At 33.1% G+C, this 14,949-nt stretch overlaps 6 protein-coding genes across 6 annotated transcripts; 2 read left to right on the top strand and 4 right to left on the bottom strand.

The window, feature by feature from the left end:
* Window positions 1-1,193: 1,193 nt before the first annotated feature.
* LOC111417384 (cuticle protein 7-like) lies at window positions 1,194-1,769 on the top strand. Its single transcript, XM_023049640.2, has 2 exons — window positions 1,194-1,205; window positions 1,257-1,769. Exons 1-2 carry the CDS (start codon window positions 1,194-1,196, stop codon window positions 1,767-1,769), a joined length of 525 nt encoding a protein of 174 aa, XP_022905408.2.
* A 2,461-nt stretch (window positions 1,770-4,230) lies between these two features.
* Window positions 4,231-4,936, top strand: LOC111417340 (cuticle protein 7-like). Its single transcript, XM_023049587.2, has 2 exons — window positions 4,231-4,242; window positions 4,304-4,936. Exons 1-2 carry the CDS (start codon window positions 4,231-4,233, stop codon window positions 4,934-4,936), a joined length of 645 nt encoding a protein of 214 aa, XP_022905355.2.
* A 1,594-nt stretch (window positions 4,937-6,530) lies between these two features.
* On the bottom strand, window positions 6,531-7,083 carry LOC111417339 (cuticle protein 7-like). Its single transcript, XM_023049586.2, has one exon. It carries the CDS (start codon window positions 7,081-7,083, stop codon window positions 6,553-6,555), a length of 531 nt encoding a protein of 176 aa, XP_022905354.1. The 3' UTR covers window positions 6,531-6,552.
* A 1,659-nt stretch (window positions 7,084-8,742) lies between these two features.
* LOC111417338 (cuticle protein 7-like) lies at window positions 8,743-9,408 on the bottom strand. The gene is made up of 2 exons (XM_023049585.2): window positions 9,381-9,408; window positions 8,743-9,310 (listed from the first exon to the last, which is right to left on the bottom strand). Exons 1-2 carry the CDS (start codon window positions 9,390-9,392, stop codon window positions 8,810-8,812), a joined length of 513 nt encoding a protein of 170 aa, XP_022905353.1. The 5' UTR covers window positions 9,393-9,408; the 3' UTR covers window positions 8,743-8,809.
* Window positions 9,409-11,269: 1,861 nt separating this feature from the next.
* Window positions 11,270-11,897, bottom strand: LOC111417374 (cuticle protein 7-like). Its single transcript, XM_023049630.2, has 2 exons — window positions 11,867-11,897; window positions 11,270-11,794 (listed from the first exon to the last, which is right to left on the bottom strand). The coding sequence occupies exons 1-2, from the start codon at window positions 11,876-11,878 to the stop codon at window positions 11,282-11,284; spliced, it is 525 nt and encodes a 174-aa protein (XP_022905398.2). The 5' UTR covers window positions 11,879-11,897; the 3' UTR covers window positions 11,270-11,281.
* A 1,590-nt stretch (window positions 11,898-13,487) lies between these two features.
* Window positions 13,488-14,194, bottom strand: LOC111417375 (cuticle protein 7-like). The gene is made up of 2 exons (XM_023049631.2): window positions 14,138-14,194; window positions 13,488-14,083 (listed from the first exon to the last, which is right to left on the bottom strand). Exons 1-2 carry the CDS (start codon window positions 14,147-14,149, stop codon window positions 13,571-13,573), a joined length of 525 nt encoding a protein of 174 aa, XP_022905399.1. The 5' UTR covers window positions 14,150-14,194; the 3' UTR covers window positions 13,488-13,570.
* Between the last annotated feature and the right edge of the window lie 755 nt (window positions 14,195-14,949).

Genomic DNA, 14,949 nt, shown 5'->3' with positions numbered 1-14,949 from the left:
ATTGATAAACTTTAAAAAGACGTGGCTTACTTATTTCCTGAGGAAATACCCGGCTTTCAATACTGTGTGTATAAAAAGATGAATTAAAAAGTCTTAACGTCCAAACTTACAGAAATAGAGATATGATTCTTAACATTGATTAACATGATAATATGATTCTACCATTATTTAAATTTTCTTTTTAATGGACAATGTAACAAATTGCATTTGTATCATTTAACCTTAAAAATCACTCACAATCAGTAGAATTTTGACAACTTAATAACTTATGAGATATGGTTTTTTCAAAATAGATATTTATAAATTTAACTTATAAAAATTAACTAAAATAAATCATAATGTCGAAATTTGTAGAAATAAAAAACTATATTTAACTAATTACATATTCGATATATTTTCTTTATGATTATTACTTCTTGATGATATCATAATTCGTTCTTCAGATACGATGCTGTAAATTGCATTTGTAACCTCTAAAGTTACAGAATTGAATTTAAAATATCGTACGATCGGGATTTATTGGAACGGACGAAATATGTTTGGTGTGTTGAAACTGGATTAAATTTACTACAGAATGGTTTTAAATCATCCTGACATCTCAATAAGTTGTTAAGATAAGATATCACTTTTAAAACCCCAATAATATAAATTTAACAAACAATGATGAGCGCAAAACGTTTTCCACGAAATGTTTAATCGAACTACTAAATCGATTTTGATCTTTTATTTATGATTGCATGTCTATGTATTGTCCTATTCGCTAAATGTATGTATACGATCAAAGTCAAAGGACGATCAAATGAAAGGCAGCTTGTTTGAAGATAATTCAAAATCTATTCGATAAATAATTCTTAGAATAACTTCAGCTGTTGAAGGTTTGTATGTTTTTTTTTTTAATTTTAAAAAAATGTTGAAAAATCACTTGTTCATAATTTTACTTTTTCGAATACTTTCGATTACGTCCACATTTTTAGAAGTAAACTTACGTAATTATTTATGTACATATACACTACCTAACCTAGACCTCTAAGTAATGAAAGAAAAAGTGAAATTAGAGCGTTGTCTATCTTGTTTCACCAGGGTGTGTACTCGCCAAATTTGCATATATAAACTCGAACCGCCGAAGATGAAGTATACTCAAACCAACACTTACAAGAACAACATCAAGACATTATCAACAAATTAAAGTTAAAATGGCTTTCAAGGTAACAAATAAAAATAAACTAAACTAAGAAATAATTATAAATTACTTTTAGTTCACCATCTTAGCTGCTTTAATCGCAGTTTCTTCCGCTGGAGTTGTTCCTGCTGCATATCCAGCTCATTATGCAGCCCCAGTTTACGCAGCCCCCATAGCCAAAGTAGCAGCTCCAGTATATGCTAAAGCCGTAGCTCCCGAACCATACGATGCTCACCCACAATACAACTTTAATTACGATGTTCATGACGATCATACTGGAGACGTGAAAAGCCAACAAGAAGTTCGTGATGGAGATGTAGTAAAAGGAGCTTATTCTTTCATTGAATCTGATGGTGCTAGACGTGTTGTTGAGTACACTTCCGACCCAGAACACGGATTCAACGCTGTTGTTCAAAGACAAGAAGGCGCTGCTCATCCAACTGGTCCCGCTGCTGCTCCAGCTTATGCTAAAGTAGCCGCTCCAGTTTATGCTGCTCCAATTGCTAAAGTTGCTGCTCCAGTTTATGCTGCACCTGTAGCTAAAGTAGCTGCTTATCCCGGTTATGCATCCCATGGATATTACCATTAATAAAATTATAGTGTAGAATTTGAAATTGTGAATGTTATTTATTTATTTTGAAATAAAAGAATGTATTGCATTATATTTTTGTTTTTCTTTTAAACATTTTTCTTCTAATAATAAGAGATAATAACTTACTCTTGAGTAATTAAGATGTTATAATTTCATTGTTGTCTGCATCAACAATGACGACACAGAAGATGCATTTGTATTTTTTTTTTAACTTTTGGACTATAAATGTAATTCTTTTGTGATTATAGACTCTATTATCATTATATTTTATATATTTACCTTTTATTTATTTATTTCTTTTTCTATATAAATACCTGAACCTAAAACAGTTCTTTTCAAAAATCTTTTTTGATTTGAATACCAAGTTCAGTGAAAGCCTAACAGGCAATATGAAAACAGATATGTATATTTTTTAATATTCGCATCCGTTTCGTTTCTCTTAATTATCTTGGAAGTTTTTGATACTCAACAGAAAATCAAAGTTTGGGAAAAATGCATTGAAAAACTATTCGGAAACAAGCTCACAAGGAGGTTTGAAAACAACGAATGCATGATATGTCATGCTATGTCTAGGGAGAAGATAAAACAAGCAATCTAAAACTCGAAAAATCATAAAACATCAAGCTCGGATGAAATTTCATGAGAAATTTTGAAACTTGTAGATGAAAGTAGAATTGTCACTTTATGTCAAATATGTAACATAATTTATGATATTGGTTACTAATAATTGTTAGAATCTATCTTTATCATACTACCTAATGTAAACAGGGCCTGAACTTGTGAACAATATCAAATTATTAACCTTATGAATCATACCCTAAAAATCTTCCTTAAAATAATTCATCAACGTATATATAAAAAATGTGGAAGGAACATGGTGATTCCCAGTTTGGCTTCATACAGAGAATAGGCATAAGAAAAGCGATAAGGCCGTTAACGTGTTGGTTCAAAAGACATTAGCTTCTGCTTCCTGTACTAGGAAAACGCATTTGACCAAGTATAACATGGCAAACTCATGCAGATTGTCAAGAACTTAAACATAGACGAGAAGGACTGTGTCAGACTGTAATTCGACAATAATCTTTCTAACAGCATTCCGATCAGAAGGGTAGTATGCCACAAATACGTTCTGTCTTGTTTAATCTCTACACAGAGGTAGTATTTCGAGAAGCACTTGATGATGCTGAGATTGGTATTAAAGTTAATGGTGTTTGGATTAACAACATCCGATACGCCGATGATACGTTCTTGATTGCTGGCAACAGATGAATGGGCATGAATATGAACAATAAGAAGACTAAATTCATGATAATAACAAGGAACCTTCCAAGGAGCATTCGAAAATGCCGAACTAACAGTCAGTGACATAGAAAGGGTAGACAAATTGAAATACCTGGAGACATCTGTCTAAAAATTGGACATTGGACAACGAAATTAATCCGGATAGAAGAAGTTAAGCAGGCATTTCAAAAATTCTTGAGAGAGACAACATAAACTTCAAATTGAGGTGTATGAAATATTACGTAAATATAACGTATTTAAATAAAGTGGAAGGATTCAAAATGGGGACATACTTCATAATAATAAAAATCCCTTGGAGTGCCAAAGTAACAAATGAAAAAATACTAACTCGAATAAACAAAGAACGCAAACTATTTATCACAATTAAAAAGAGAAAAACTGCATGTTTGGGACATGTTCTGCTACATGACAAATACAATTATCTCCAATTAATAATTGAGGAATAAGATGTCCTGGCTCCGAAATGTACGATAATGACGACTACGAGGAATAAAGAAGAAATGGAAAATGTGATCGCAAATATTCATTAGTGAATAAGCATTGCAAGATTTATTACTAAATCTGTTTTTTACTCTTTTACTAATTTTATTATAAAATTATTTAATTGTTGTGCTAAAATGTTTTAATTATCGTAATTACTTTACGAAGTTTAATAATAAATAAGGCACCTTTTTATATCAATGCTTCTTGTAATAAAATTTTAGTTTCGAAATTCTTTTATAACAAAATTAAAAATATTTTGTAACCACCTAATAAGATCTACAATTATGAGATAATGTGTTAATTAAGATAACTGTCAATATCTTTTATTGAACGGAACTCATTTGATTACCCGGTTATTATTAACGATTTTTTTTATAGAATTTGAATGACATAGCCATAGAGAAATGTGGAATTACAGTTGCGTAATTCAACAATATTTAGAACACCGCGTAGAGTAACGTACTTGCACAATAGATACTTCATGTAAGAGCCTAACCTAGACCCTTAGGTGAAAAAGAAAGGTATTACGCAAATTATTAACATTGTCCAACGATAATTAATAGGGAGGTAGAAATGATATATAAACCGAAATCGCCGAATGCAATTCATAGTCAATTCGCTAAGTTTTAACGAACAACATCTTTACAGTTCAAATTCATAACAACAATTAAACATGGCTATTAAGGTATTAAACTATATTTTAAATATATCTCTAATTAATTGAATTATATATAAATTTTTTCTAGATCGTAATTTTGGCTGTTTTCATCGCCGTCTGTGCCGCTGGAAATGTTCCAGTTGCATATCCCGCCCCTTATCATAGTCCTTATCCCGCACCGGTATATTCTGCACCTGTAGCCAAAGTAGTAGCACCTGTTTATTCTAAAACTGTTGCTCCAGAACCATACGATCCTCATCCTCATTACAGTTTCAATTATGACATTCACGACGAACACACCGGGGACGTTAAAAGCCAACAGGAGGAACGCGATGGGGACGTAGTAAAAGGATTCTATTCTTTCATCGAATCTGATGGAGCAAGACGTGTTGTTGAATATACCTCTGACCCGGAACACGGATTTAACGCTGTTGTCCGCAGAGAAGAAGGTGCTGCTCATCCAACTGGCCCTGCTGCTGCTCCAGCTTATGCTAAAGTAGCTGCTCCATTTGCCAAAGTTGCAGCTCCGGTTTATGCTGCTCCAATTGCCAAAGTTGCAGCTCCAGTTTATGGTGCTCCGGTTGCCAAAATTAGTGCTCCAGTCTATGCAGCTCCAATCGCCAAAGTTGCTGCCCCTGTCTATGCAGCTAAAGCCGCACCAGTTCCAGTTGCTAAAGTAGCTGCATATCCAAGTTACACATCTAGAGGATATTATCATTAATTACCTGAATATTTTATATTTCTTATTTAGTATGTTTTGAGTATTATTTATTTGATTATTTTATGAATAAAATTAATTGCATTCATTTATTTTTTTTATAAACATTTCTTGAAAGTATTATAACCTATCCAAAATCAAAAAAATCGTTTTTATAAAATAGTTTTTATAAATTCTCTTTCAAGGTATTTTATATTCGATTATCAGTTTAAACTAACAAAATACAGTATTTTCTGTATTAACATTGAAAATATTTATTAAATATTTTATTGAATACATCAATTTTAACGTGTTACACTAGTTGTTTAACAATTTTAATTATTACAAAGGTAACTTAACACTGACATTTTCAACGTTAAATATAAAATAATAATTATTCAATATAAAACGATTAAATAAGCAATTGACTTCAATATTAATAATAAATCTTTGATGATAATCGCAAAGTTTAAATGAAAAACACACTGAATTTACCTTACATTACCACTCAAACCTTGCGTTGTGAAGTAATTCACGTTTGGTATAAGAAACTTTGTCTATCCTGTCGATTCATTTCATCTCATTTGCCACCTTCCTATAAACACTCGTTAATCTCCTTCTTTTTTCCCTTCATTGCCAGTAATTGTCTTAACAGTATTCCTTAATATTCTAAAGTGTGCTGATGTGACGCTTACAACAAGTTTACTTTTGAGGAAACTAAGCGTATTTCTAGAAAGCGATTATTTTATCGTTGATTAGATTGAAATGCCAGAAGATTACTTCCGCTTATATAAGGACCGCATTAGCATCTTACTCTAAGGAGATTGTTGGTCATTTTAGTTGCTGTTTCGGTTGTATCTCTAACATATGACGTGATTTTCGTACCATTATTGAGATAGACGCCCAGGTATCTCAGCATGGGATATAGCAAATCACCCTCACTTTTCCCAACTCTAGAATAATCACCTCTCACGAAGCAGAGTTAAACGCGTTCTCAATATTTAAGTATACATTCAGTCATCATTCTTGGCTATATAAGTATTACTTCTGTAATTTTTTCTACAACGCCTTGCACTTTTCTCCATGCCTTTGGCCATGGTCAATTTGCCTTTGCTAAAAAAGCCTTCATTAATCAGTCTCTTCTCAACTATTTCTGTCTAAGATCCAGATCGATCCTCGACTTTTCTATCAGTAACACGACTGAGAGTTTCCAAGAGTATGAAAGATATTGAAGCATTGATTAAAAGTAAGGTTTCTTTGTTTTCCAACACACTTGTTAGCACAATCTTAGGCGTAACCTCATTCAGATCTTTCTCAGCAAACAGGGTACTGCTGGATCTGGTGTACTATTCCTCATCCATTTTGTCAATACGTGCTTTGAAGCGTAAGTCGTAATTTCGCTACTTCACCAATACAGATATTTCTTAGAACACTACTTCTTCGTTCATGAAACTATTTATTAGCACTTTAATACTTTTATTTTCATCATTTGAAGACGATTATGTATTTCTTCAATGATATTATATTATCTTAACTTGAATAGAATTGAAACGACCGAAATATAATGCAACAAATTTATTTTTATTAATTAAATAAATAAATAACACATTTACGAATTCAAATTTTAGACTACAATCTTATTAATGATAATAACCATGAGATGAATATCCGGGATAAGCAGCAACTTTAGCTACGGGAGCAGCATAGACTGGAGCAGCAACTTTAGCATAAACTGGTGCTGCTACTTTACCATAAGCTGGAGCGGCTGCGGGTCCAGTTGGGTGAGCAGCTCCTTCTTCCCTGTGGACTACAGCGTTGAATCCGTGTTCGGGGTCAGAAGTGTACTCAACAACACGTCTAGCACCATCAGATTCGATGAAAGAGTAAGATCCTTTAACAACATCTCCATCACGAACTTCTTGTTGGCTTTTCACATCTCCAGTATGATCGTCATGAACATCGTAATTGAAGTTGTATTGTGGATGAGCATCGTATGGTTCTGGAGCTACGGCTTTAGCATATACTGGTGCTGCTACTTTGGCTATGGGGGCTGCGTAAACTGGGGCGGCATAATGAGCTGGGTATGCAGCTGGGAGAACTCCGGCGGAAGAGACTGCAATTAAAGCAGCTAATATGGTGAACTGAAAATATAATATGTTTGGTAAATACATGATTCGTTGAAATTTCAATTTGTTACCTTGAAAGCCATTTTATTGGAAGGTGATTGATGTTGTTCTCGTGGTTGTTGGTTTGAGAATGATTTAACTGTGAAGGTTTGGGATTATATATCCAAATTCGGCGAGTACACGCCCCTCTCCTCCCAAGGTAGACACTCTAATCTTACTTTTTCTTTCTTTATTTAAGGGGTCTAGGCTAGAATGTATACTTACATAAAAAATTGTGTGATTGTTTCAAAATTGGGTAACAAAAAATATAACGTTATGTTGGTATTTTCAATACCTAAAATAATATCTAACTTGAAATGATATACTAAGAAATTTTATTAAAATCGATAGTTATCAAATAAATAGTTTAGCAACGAATATCAGTTCGACTAAACATTTCTCGCTAAAATATTATTATACCTATTGATTTTTTAAATTTTGAATGCTTTTAAATTAAATGAAATATTTTAAATTTATATCACTATAATGAAACTACATTGAAATAAACTATTAAATAATTAAAACGATTCGAACAGTGTTAAGTCGATAATTTTTTTTAGTGCTGATATTTACTTCGTATTCAGATTGACATATTTTCTGTCTGAATGAACAGTAAAAAGTGTAGACACCATTTCTTCTTCCAATAATTATGGACATAATGGACATTCGCAAGTCCACGATCTTATGAAACTAAAGGAAGCTCTATATACTTTTGAAACATTTCCGTTGAAGTTCGCCATCGATTCCATTTCATGTGTAGATTTCATTTTAAAATTTTCTTAACAATGAACATTCTGACGACAACTAGGGTTTCATGCCCATTCTATGGGCTCGAGTCCCGTAAGCAGTTAAAGTCTCGCCTATCGTAATCTTTTTCAGTAGAAAAAGAAGGTATTTTGGTGTACTGTCGCCCTGTGCTATCAGCTGTTCCAATAATGTAAACACATTTTGTGAATCGTTCATGGTTGGTTAGGAATCGGGTAATAGGCTACTTGAGGGACCCCCAAAGTTAAGTGCGACTGATTCCCGAACTCAATCTGTCCGTTCATTCGTTTCAGTCTTTCACGTGAAATGCTCTGATGAGCTTTTGACCTCATCCAAACCATGAGGTAATCTGAAGCGAAGAGATTTATTTTTCAACACTTATAGTAATAGCTGATGCTAAATAATGTTGTTTATTGGACAAACATTCAGCAGGTTGAATGCAACTCCAAAAATCACCGAGACCTTTATGTATTACATCTGACATAGAAACATCGTTGTAGATATCAAATATCATTTGAATATAAAGACTGTGACGCCATGGTGATAATATATTGCATTCATAAAGAATTTGAAATAACTAAATACTTTGAATTTCGCCTGTTTACGAACTTTTCAATGCTTTTCCATCCCAACTCCAGTGGGAATAATTCATTCGCTTATACGCAGCACCAGAAATCCAAGGAAATCCTTAAATTAGTAAAGTAATATGCACTGATAGATGAAATTGGTACCAATTACGTGATTTGATTTCAAGTGAGCAAATGAAATTGTGCCGAAATATCAAACTGAAAATTATTAAATTTTCTATAAAATCATTGCATCCCGATAGCAATTGAACTAGATGAACTTTTGAGAATAATCTTTTGCTGGGCTTGTATTGGTAATTTATAACGCAATAAATTTATTTTTAATATTTATTAAATAAATAATAATAATTCACAATATCAAATTCTATACTACGATCTTATTAATGGTAATATCCATGGGATGCATAACCGGGGTAAGCAGCAACTTTAGCAATGGGGGCAGCATAGACTGGAGCAGCAACTTTAGCATAAACTGGTGCTGCTACTTTAGCATAAGCTGGAGCGGCAGCTGGACCAGTAGGATGGGCAGCACCTTCTTCTCTACGGACAACAGCGTTGAATCCGTTGTGTGGGTCAGAAGTGTATTCAACAACACGTCTAGATCCGTCAGACTCGATGAAAGAGTAAGCTCCTTTAACTACATCACCATCGCGAACTTCTTGTTGGCTTTTAACATCTCCAGTGTGGGCATCATGAACATCATAGTTGAAATTGTATTGTGGATGAGCATCGTATGGTTCTGGAGCTACAGCTTTAGCGTATACTGGTGCTGCTACTTTAGCTATTGGGGCGGCGTAAACTGGGGCAGCATAATGAGCTGGGTACGCACCAGGAAGAACTCCGGCGGAAGACACTGCGATTAAAGCAGCTAAAATGGTGAACTGCAAATAGAATTGTTTTGATTTTTGAAATAAATATGTTATCATTTGCTGATGTGTATTAAGTTATTACCTTAAAAGCCATTTTATGAAATGTTCGTTGCTGTTGTTCGGGTGAGTGTCGGTTTGTGTATGATGTAGTTGGGAAGGATTGGGTTTATATATTCAAATTCAGCGAGCACACGCCTTGGTGATGCAACAGTTTACGCTCTAAATTTATTTAAGGTTGTACTTTCGTAATGAATTGTGTAATTATATCATTGATTAATATCATTAAAAAATTTAATGAGATTGTTATTTAATTTAATTAATAGATTTGAAAATAAACTAATAAGCATATTTCTATTTGTAAATTTATAAAGTAGTAATTTATGGTAACCAGATCAAAATCTAATATTTATATTTCATGAATTAAAACTACATTAAATTACCTTTAAAATGATATATAGTACTATATCTCCATTAGTTCTTGAGATACGATCTTTTTAAAGTTTTATTATAAAACTGTACATATCCATTATATTGTTTTGAAATACTTCTTATTGCGATATTTTATTACTCAATTATTATTTGTTTTTTAAAATATTGTTTTGTCCTTTCTGATACTAATTATTCATGTTTAAGCTTAAGTTATACGAAAAATGTGGTCAACTTAGAGGAAATTAAAAATTTGTTCTCGTGGCATTAAAACAAGATTAAATATTTTATTATCTTCTCTGTGCAAGCAATTAATCTACATAGTTAATTTGTAGTAATCAATAAAGCTTTTAATTACAAAAGTAAAATGGTTCTCTTTTTCACATACTGATTGTAATGGACATCAAAAAGGTTTATAAATTTTTTTTATTAATTTAGATGTGTAGTTTTATGCGTTCTTGTATTCGTAATAAAAATCAGCTTTAATGACATCTCTGTCCAACAATAACAAGCGTAAAGTTGGCAAATTTAATAATTACTGATCTCAATAGAAAATTGATTTTTGATAAAATTCAGTTTTAATTATTCGTAATTGACATCTAGGTTGCGGACGTTGTATTTATCATCATTTAGGCCTCTTGTATATCGCGGTTTGATTAAATTCCGGTTATATTAAGCAGGATAAGGATTTTCCAAAGGGCAACTCAGAAACGTACCCCAGGTTCAATTAATGTTCGGCCATTTATCTCTGATGTACGTAAATCTTAAGTTATATAGAGCAGGACATTGAAATAGGAATTACTATCTCTCAACTTTCTTGATGTTATAGAGTTGTTAACAAGTCTCATGTTATAGAGGTGGTTGTCATAGAGTCTAGTAATGAGTCTTATTATTATCTCCAGGGTATTTTAACGAAGCTTTTGAAGCAACCATTATTGGCACCGGCGACCAGGGCTTAAGACTGTTCTTGTAACGATCCTGTCAACTTATATGATTCCTCATTGTTACTTTTTCCACTAAAGTATTACATGATTATATGTATCTATCTCATCAAATGTAAATCGATAATCAATGATCAGCTAACTCTAGGCTGATCATTGCTCTATTTTATGCTAAACTCTTACCCTGTTTATCACAATTAATTAATAAGACTCACGACAAATTTAATAGCTACTAATTAGCCCGATTGGCTGTGTTGGAAATGCTGGACCAATCAGCAGAGATTGTTGTTATCGTCTGTATTTGTGGCTTTTGAGCGAATAAGGTGGCTTTATTTTAAGTTAAATCTTATGTACAAATAATCCATTTTTCATAGTAGAATTGTATGCATTTGTATGAAAAGAATCATTTTTTATCATTTATAAAATGGAACTATAAGTTAAACAATAATATTAATGTATACGTGCCATATAAAAATACACATCTATCCCACATGAGTTTATGTGAATGGAATTGATAAAAAACCAATAAAATATAATGCAATTGATTTATTTTTATTTCTAATTAAATAAATAAATAACAAATTCATAATTTCAAATGCTATACTATAACTTCCTATTAATGGTAGTATCCGTGGGATGCATAACCGGGATAAGCAGCTACTTTAGCTACAGGTGCAGCATAAACTGGGGCAGCAACTTTAGCAATTGGTGCAGAATAAATTGGAGCGGCTACTTTAGCATAAGCTGGAGCAGCAGCTGGACCAGTTGGATGGGCAGCCCCTTCTTGTCTCTGAACAACAGCGTTGAATCCGTGTTCTGGATCGGAAGTATATTCAACAACACGTCTAGATCCATCAGATTCGATGAAAGAATAAGCTCCTTTAACTACATCACCATCGCGAACTTCTTGTTGGCTTTTAACATCTCCAGTGTGGGCATCATGAACATCATAGTTGAAATTGTATTGTGGATGAGCATCGTATGGTTCTGGAGCTACAGCTTTAGCGTATACTGGTGCTGCTACTTTAGCTATTGGGGCGGCGTAAACTGGAGCACCATAATGAGCTGGGTACGCAGCAGGAAGAACTCCAGCCGAAGAGACTGCGATTAAAGCAGCTAAAATGGTGAACTGCGAATAGAATTGTTTTGATTTTTGAAATGAATATGTTCTAATTTGTTCATTTGTATTTTAAGTTATTACCTTAAAAGCCATTTTATGATATGTTCGTTGATGTTGTTCGGGTGAGTGTCGGTTTGTGTATGTTGTAGTTGGGAAGGATTGGGTTTATATATTCAAATTCAGCGAGTACACGCCTTAGTGATGCAACATTTTACGCTCTAAATTTATTTTAGGTTGTACTTTCGTAATGAATTGTGTAATTATATCATTGATTAATATCAATAAAAAACTTAATGATATTATTTAATTTAATCATTAAAACTGAAAATACAACAATAAGCATATTTCTATATGTAAATTTATAAAGCAGTAATTTATGGTAACCAGATTAAAATCTAATATTTATATTTGATGTATTAAAACTGCATTAAATTAGCTTTAAAATGCTATTCAGTACACTATATCTCCATTAGTTCTTGAGATACGATCTCTTTAAAGTTTTATTGTAAACTTTGAATGCGTCGAATTCCATTAAATTATTTTAAAATACTTCTTATTACGATATTTTATTACTCAATTATTATTGATTTTTTAAAATACTGTTTTGTGCTTTCTGATACCAACTACTAACAATTGATGTTTAAGCTTAAGGTATAAAAAAATGTAGTCAGATTAAAGGAAATTAAAAATTTGTTCTCGTAGCATTAAAACAAGATTAAATATTTTATGATCTTCTCTGTGTAAACAATTAGTCTACATAGTTAATCTGTAGTAATTTTAATAAAGCTTATAATTACAAAAGTAAAATGATTCACTTTTTTAACTTACTGATTGTAATGGACATCAAAAAGGTTTATAAAGTTTTTTATTAATTTGCTAAATGTGTAGTTTCATGCGTTCTTGTATTCGTAATCAAATCAACTTTAATGACAAACCCTTCCAACAATAATAAGCGTAAAGTTAACAAATTTAATAATTACGAATTTCAACAGAAAATTGATTTTTGATAAAATTCAATTTTAATTATTTGTAATTGACATCTAGGACATATACATTCCATTTATCATCATTTAGGCCTCTTGTATATCCCGCTTTGATTACATTCTGGCTACATCAAGCGGGGTAAGGATTTTCCAAAGGGATTTGGAAAATTACTGTCATTGAAACTTACTACCATTAAAATAGAAATTACTGTCTCGTCATTTTGTTGGTATGATCGAGTTGTTAACAAGTCTCAAGTTATAGAGATGGTTAACGTAGAGCTCAGTAAGGCTTGAAGTTATCTTCAGGGCATTTCAACGAAGCTTTGGAAGCAACCATTATTGGCACCGGCGAGCACAGCTTAAAATTGTTCTTTAGGCGAATCTACCGACTTATATGTAGCCAGAACACCCTTATTGTCACTTTTGCCACTGAAGTATTAGGCAGATAATCGACGATATGCACAAATAAACCGATTTTCGCAGTAGAATTGTACGTATTTGTAAAAGAATCATTTTCGACTTCTTGGGGTGACAGAAAGAAACTGCTTGAGATACTATTCTTATGTAATTCCCATTAACCACTGATTGTGAGGTTTTATAAGATTGTCGATAAAAGTTAAGCATGTTTGCTCGATTACAATACTTTTTCTTTATATGCTTTGTGTATACAAAAATGACAAATTTCTCTGAATGAAATTGATAAAAAAACCAATAAAATGTAATGCAATTGATTTACTTTTATTTCTAATTAAATAAATAAATAACACATTCATAATTTCAAATGCTATGCTATAACTTCCTATTAATGGTAATATCCATGGGATGCATAACCGGGATAAGCAGCTACTTTAGCTACAGGTGCAGCATAAACTGGCGCAGCAACTTTAGCAATTGGTGCCGAATAAATTGGAGCGGCTACTTTAGCGTAAGCTGGAGCGGCAGCTGGGCCAGTTGGATGAGCGGCACCTTCTTGTCTTTGAACAACAGCGTTGAATCCGTGTTCTGGGTCGGAAGTGTATTCAACAATACGTCTAGATCCATCAGATTCGATGAAAGAGTAAGCTCCTTTAACTACATCTCCATCACGAACTTCTTGTTGGCTTTTCACGTCTCCAGTATGATCGTCATGAACATCGTAATTAAAGTTGTATTGTGGATGAGCATCGTATGGTTCTGGAGCTACGGCTTTAGCATATACTGGAGCTGCTACTTTAGCTATGGGGGCTGCGTATACTGGGGCGGCATAATGAGCTGGGTATGGAGCAGGAAGAACTCCAGCGGAAGAAACTGCGATTAAAGCAGCTAAGATGGTGAACTAAGAACAATTTATAATTATTATTTTAATTTATCGTTTACTTTTATTCATTACCTTGAAAGCCATTTTAGTATTAGTTGGTAGATGTTGTTCTTGTGAGTGTTGATTTTGGTATGATTTATCTGAAAAGATTTGGCTTTATATATTGAAATTCAGCAAGTACACGCCCTGGCAATGTTACAATTTCACTTTTTCTTTTTTTACCTAGGGGTCTAGGTTAGATTGTGATTACATAAAGAATTGTATAATTTGCGCAATGTTTAATTTTAGTCGGCCTAAATTTAAGAACAAAATATGACGTAATACGGAAAGTCCCCTACATATCGTATTCTTTCTTTTCTTTTTTTTTTTTGTTTGGAGAGGCTTAAAGGATATTTCTGTTCCGGCGATATTTACATTTTATAAATATTTGAAAAAACTGCCTTTCCAGCAGAAGGGTTGGCTAGGATAAAAATTCCAAACGAAATTATCCAATTAAATATGAATGTCGACGGCGCGCTCGTCTCTCCTCTTGAGTTACTTTTCAATTGGGCGTGTTTTTAAATTTTAAATTCGGCCGGTATGGAAATGGAGGCGCGGCGAGCGACGCCGCCGACGCTTTGTCCGCCGCTCGCTCTAGATTTATACAATTAAACACCAATTAAAATACTAACCGAGTTTATTTGTTAATTCGCCGGAAATTTATGCATTTAATAATGACGTCGCGGCCGAATCGCACCGCAAAACGAATTATGCGGGCGGAATATTTTAATGGCGACGAATTCGACTGTGGATAACGAATTAGGCGCCGCGTTAGCGCCCGTTTACAAAAAAGGTCTCGAATTCACTGCTTTTCAGAGAGGAAGAAATTCAGCCTACCGCATAAA

This window comes from Onthophagus taurus, chromosome 1 (assembly GCF_036711975.1).
Source record: "Onthophagus taurus isolate NC chromosome 1, IU_Otau_3.0, whole genome shotgun sequence".
Lineage (NCBI taxonomy): Eukaryota > Metazoa > Arthropoda > Insecta > Coleoptera > Scarabaeidae > Onthophagus > Onthophagus taurus.
The sequence above is the reverse complement of the archived record's forward strand: the minus strand, read 5'-3'. Positions and strand labels throughout refer to the sequence as shown.